The 5,517-nt window shown below is 45.2% G+C and overlaps 1 protein-coding gene across 1 annotated transcript; it reads right to left on the minus strand.

Annotated features, from left to right (window-relative positions):
• Positions 1-851: 851 nt before the first annotated feature.
• Positions 852-5,517, minus strand: LOC307232426 (UDP-glucuronosyltransferase 2A2-like; the record flags this gene model as incomplete). Its single annotated transcript, XM_080003434.1, has 6 exons — positions 4,791-5,517; positions 3,249-3,397; positions 2,909-3,040; positions 2,512-2,599; positions 1,991-2,210; positions 852-1,140 (listed from the first exon to the last, which is right to left on the minus strand). The coding sequence occupies exons 1-6, from the start codon at positions 5,509-5,511 to the stop codon at positions 852-854; spliced, it is 1,599 nt and encodes a 532-aa protein (XP_079859560.1). The 5' UTR covers positions 5,512-5,517.

Raw genomic sequence — 5,517 nt, forward strand, 5'->3', positions numbered from 1 at the left:
CTGAAAGACAAAAATGAAATGCAAAGACAAATGATGAAGAGCCAAGGTCCATTCTAAAACACAGTGTGATGACAGGTACATTTGACCAAGAATGAATGGGTGGCCGGTCCAACATGGCACTAATGTTTCCAAAGCTGTTTGTCCTGACGATCCAACTAAAGTGTTGGAAATGCTCGAACAGCTTATAAAGTCACTACATCTGTCTGGGGGGGAAATTGCTTTTCTTTTACTTCCAAAAACTCTATTGATATTTTATTTCTGAGGTCGTTTCTGCCTCCACTTCCTGCTCTGTTGAAATCGTAAATGATATATTATCGTCTCTTGACCACTTTGCTCCATTAGTTCTGATTCTGATTCCGATTAGAAACAAACAAAAACAAATAATAAATGCAGGCCTGTGGCCACTAGAGGGTTCCCTTGCCCAAGCCCTTCTTTCCTCAAACTTTCTACTGGCTGCAGTAGACCCTTGGGACCCTCTTCTCTTTACTGCTTCTCGTTATCACGACATTTCGATCACTTTCCCAAATTAAGTGTGGCCTCAACTTAAGAATCATAAAAAAACGAATTCAGCCAAAACATGCATCAGCACGAATTCATGAAAATAAAAATGCATGGACAATGGATCGGACTACATGGAAATAGAACAGATTCACACATTTTAACCTGTGGTGTGCTACCACATTTATTTCACTCCAGATCAGTTTAACTTAAGGCAGTTGGTGAGTCAATTCAAAAGTCAGTTGATTAAACATGGAAGAACAAAAATCATATCAAGACAAACAAACACAGTGGAAGTTCTATCGCATGAACACTCTGAACACAACCTGGAGCACACATCTATTTGGACGCGCTCACTCTGCCTTGCTTTTCGTCTTGCCGTTCGTCCGACCGCAGCACCTCCGCAGGCAGAAGCTGCAGATCTTAACAAAGAGGAGGAGGAGGAGGAGTACGACGGAGAGGAGGAGGGCCAAGACATCCAAGCTGTGGTACTGGTACCAGGTGAGCTCGTAGGCCCCCACCCTCAGGTGCTTGGCTCCGTTGTTTCGCATCGCAAACTCAATCCAGAACACGGCCTCGTCCCTGGGGCTGATGGGCCTGTCGTGGTGGATTCTGGAAAGCCGCATGACGCTCTCCTTGTACCTGGAAGAACGGCAGCGGAGAAACAATACGTGTGGATCTACTTTACACGTCTTTTAAGCGGGATGACAACCATCCTGACAAAAATGTCTCCTAATAACTAGACAATGTGCAGGATACGTTCCAATCAGTCACTGGTTAGTTGACTAACTGGTGTCAGCCATACTGAACAGTGTTCTGAATCTAATTTGAAAAGGTTGATCCAGGACATTCATCGGTATCTGCAGCTCAGCAAGTGTACAACCCGCTTATTATACCCTCTTGTTAAATAAACCTTCTATGTAGGGGGATGTGAATGAGTAATCTGTGGTGTGGGGGTGGTGTGGTTTGAGCAGCCACACCTGTCCTGGGTCTAGGAAATTGGGGACCCAGGATAAGAGTGGCTGTACACCTGTTGCTCGTTGGTTTGTCTAACGAGCAACAGGTAAAACCTCCATCACCACACACACCCAGGAGAGGAGCCCTTGTCATGACAGATGTCCATCTGCTCCTGGACTAATTTCACTTAGCCCACTTTCTACAATAAACTGTGTCTGAAACCCCGTCATCTGTGCTTCTGTGCCAGAGGTCCCTGAAAACACCACTCGGCGGGCGTGTGGCAGGCGAAACTCCCACAGAACTATCTATGGGGAATGTCTGCAATGTGATCTGCATCTAAAATGCGTCCAGTGATTTCCCAGAAGGTGTTCAATATGAGTTCCACTCTTCGACATTTAGTTTGAAGGGATGAGTGTAAACGCCTTGTTATTCAGCATTTTACCGCAGCCTCTCATGTTTGTGCATGGGAAATGTAATATTGAATATTAAGGCACCACCCAAACATATTTCATATCATATCCTCGATCCAACTCACGAGGGCTCGTTGATGACGGCCTTGAGGGCATCCACGAGGTCCTGGGTCTCCATGAAGTTGAAGTCCATGATGAGTGCAGCCCCCTTGGCCTTCATGTGCACCATGTTGCCTGACTGGTCAGAAAACATTGGGATTCCCACCATGGGGACACCGTGGTAGATGGCTTCGTAGATGCCATTTGTGCCTCCGTGGGTGATGAACGCTCTGGCCTTGGGATGACCTGTTGGATAGAAAACAGATCGAACTAACCTACTTCTCCAGAAGCAGTGTGTCATTATACTGTAACGTTTTCCAGTGCTGTATGGCAGGTCAAGTCACTTTTATTACTATAGCTTTTATCACATTTGCAGCCCCAAAGGGCAACGCACTTCAAGTCATCCCAAGTACCTTTGAGTGAGGGTTAGCATTTGTTTTTTTAGCTCTTTAATGGTTTTCGTTGACACTCTGTGCTGCACTACATGGACTCCACAATCCCCAAACATGTTTGACAGATAAGTGATTTGAACTTCTACTGCAAGTACCCAGAAGGTCGTTCTGTGGGATCCAGTCGTAGATCCTTGTATTGGCACCCAGAGTCTCTGGTTTCTCTCCACTGTGTTTCCACAGAACCTGTTGGAGATAACATTGAGACCCACACATAGAAACATTCCATAACAAGTGAACATGTCATGCCCATTGCTGTTATACATTTGAAAGCAAGAGTTTATTTTGCCGAGGGACAGCAGGCAGTGTGAAATGAAACCTTTGGGGAAACCACTAAATAAATGCTTGTGTCAATAAAAATCTATGCCTTGTAAGTGAGTTTTGCCTCTCTAGACCACAAATGAGTAACTTGCAGAGGTTGCTTTTGCTTACCACAAACTGTTAAATGAGTTTAATGATGCCTTTCAGTGGTTCCATGCAAAGCTGGTCTCTTACCTTTTGCGGGATTTGAGAAAGAGCCGATGCGACCATGTTTCCCTTCTCTGTGGTGATGTTCTTGATCACAGACCCAAGGGTAAAAACCACAATACCAGCATCTCCAGAGCTCTGCACGAATCCCTCCATATCCTAGAGGAAGAGAAAATGTTTAAAATCTGTCATATTCTCTTTGCTCTATATACCTACATTTTGACGTGCCCTGCAGTTGTTGTGTAGGCCAAAAATGTAGCGTGTTTTATTTGTTAGCATCCGACCAATAAACAGTAGAAACTGAAGTTCAAACAGCAACAGGCAGATTCTACTGGTATTGATGGTTAACTCGTCGTATTTCTTTTACCTCAGGTAAAGGTTTGGCAGGCCTGCAGTGGATCCCACCAACAAATTTGAAGTTGGGAAGGAAAGGACGGGGGAAGTCAAAGTCCCAGTAGGTTCGTATCAGCCACAAGTCAGCTCTACCCACCAACTCACAAAAAACGGTGGGCTTACCTGTCACAACGAAAAAAGCAAAGAAATTCACATGTGTAGCTCCTAATGTGTCTGGAGATTTTCATTTACATTCACTAATATGAAAATTGTAAAAGAAGATGAAGCCGGAACGTGTGTGTTTTTCCTCCCGTAGCGTCTCCTTTTGAGGTACACATATTTGGCTTTGTCTGTGTGGTGTGGTGTGTGATGGCATGGTTCGAGCAGCCAAACCTGACCTGGATCTAGGTGATTGGGTCAGGGTGGCTGCATAGCAGTTGCAGATTGGTTGGGCTAACGAGCCGCAGGTTAAAACCCCCATCCACACACTGAGGAGAGGAGCCCTGTCATGACATGTTCTATCTGCTCCTGGCTAATTCCACCTCGCCTCCTCTCTACAATAAACTGGTGTCTACAACCAATCGTCATCTGTGTCTCTGTGCCGGAAGGGCCCTGAAAACGCCACTTGGGTGCTACCAATGCTTGTTACCTCGAGATTCACATTTTGGCTGAAATATAATAAAGGGGTTCGATATGAAAGTTTCTTTTTAGATTTATAAATTGAATGGAGTTGCCTTGAATGGAATGGATGGAAGCAATGAATGGAAGCTAAAAACAACATAACACATGAAGTATCGGACTATTGTCATTAGTTGTAGTAAATATTATCATGGGTCATAGCATATTGTATGACTTGGGGGACTTCAATTCAAAATTTCTACAGTTCTACCGTTTCTACAGTTCCACAGAATTTATTTGTACACTAAGAACAAATTTAAGGAGGAAAATATTGATGAATCCTGTGCCAAACGGTCATGAATGAGGTCATGAATGAGGCCAGCGAGCACTTGTAGTAGTTGTTGAGCTTGGTAGCCAACTAAGCCTTTTCGGGGATGGATGTACAACAGCGCTGCCTCAAGTACTCTACTTCAGCGTAGGGGCACATGTGTCAAGGTGTTTGGTTAAACAGGGCTTCAGTGTGTAGCCCCCTTATCATCATCATTGTACAAGGGACTTCACATTAGATGCTGTGTATTATTGTATGTCCAGGCATTCCATATTGTATCCGTATTGATTTACTATGGGTATTGATTTGAACAGTAATCAAATTTCAAACGGCAGTAGCAACGATGACTTCCAGGCCCCCTGCTGCCTGGTCTAAATTCTTCAGGTTAGGAGCACTTTCTTTATATGTGTTATTTATAGATGTCCAATGCTTGTATTCGACTCCAATGGCCGCCCATTGGAGTTAAGAATCTAAGGGCTCATGGTGACCCTGAACATTGTTCTTTCAGATTGTAACCATGGTCCATAAAAATGAATTTAACCTAACACAGCTCTTTGATGCACAAATAGCATAGTAACTGGCCTATCCAAGTTTGAGTTATTGCCACCATTAACCGGCATAGTCACTCACCTCTTACTTCTGTGTAGTATTTATCCACATCTGGCCACATATAGTACGCCAATATGTCCTGAGAGGCGTAAAAGACAAAGTTAAACAGCCTCTCTTGGAAGTTCATTTTGTCAGTCAGTTTGCTCAAAGCACCAGGGACAAACGAGGGTGGAGCAGGTAGTTGTCCACACAGCCTCTCCCAGGTGTGGGCTATGGAAAAGCGCAGAGTGTAGACCAAGGGAATGCCCAGCATCTCAGCCACCAACTCACTGCCGAGAAAGATGGGGTCAGCCAGCATCAGATCATACCTGGCCTCCTTCAGCTTACCCATGACCGTGTCAGATTTCACCACACCCTCCAAGTACTGGAGAGCGTAGTTCATGTGTTTTCTAATGAATTCCATGAATCTAAAGTGTCCCTCAGGGAAATTCAAATGGTCCATCTCATACATGGAGAAATGGATAAACTCCTCCATGAACTCCTCTAAGGCCTCCTTAGAGATGGGGGAGTTGAAGGGCTCGTAATGGAGGCGCGAGGGCTCGCTGGTGTTCATGAACAGCGAGGAGCTGGGCTTCAGCACCGTGACCCGGTGTCCCCTGTCCACGAGCGTTTCCAGGACGGGCTTCAGGTTGATCCAGTGACTGCCCTCGGTGTACCAGACCAAAATGTTACTGCCGTCAGTGTACCCCGTCGCACAAAGAACCAGCAGCAGACATGCAGACAGGCCCTGCCGTGGCTTCATGGCGAC

The sequence above is a fragment of the Zeus faber genome (genome assembly GCF_960531495.2).
Source record: "Zeus faber genome assembly, chromosome: 7".
In the NCBI taxonomy this organism is placed as follows: domain Eukaryota; kingdom Metazoa; phylum Chordata; class Actinopteri; order Zeiformes; family Zeidae; genus Zeus; species Zeus faber.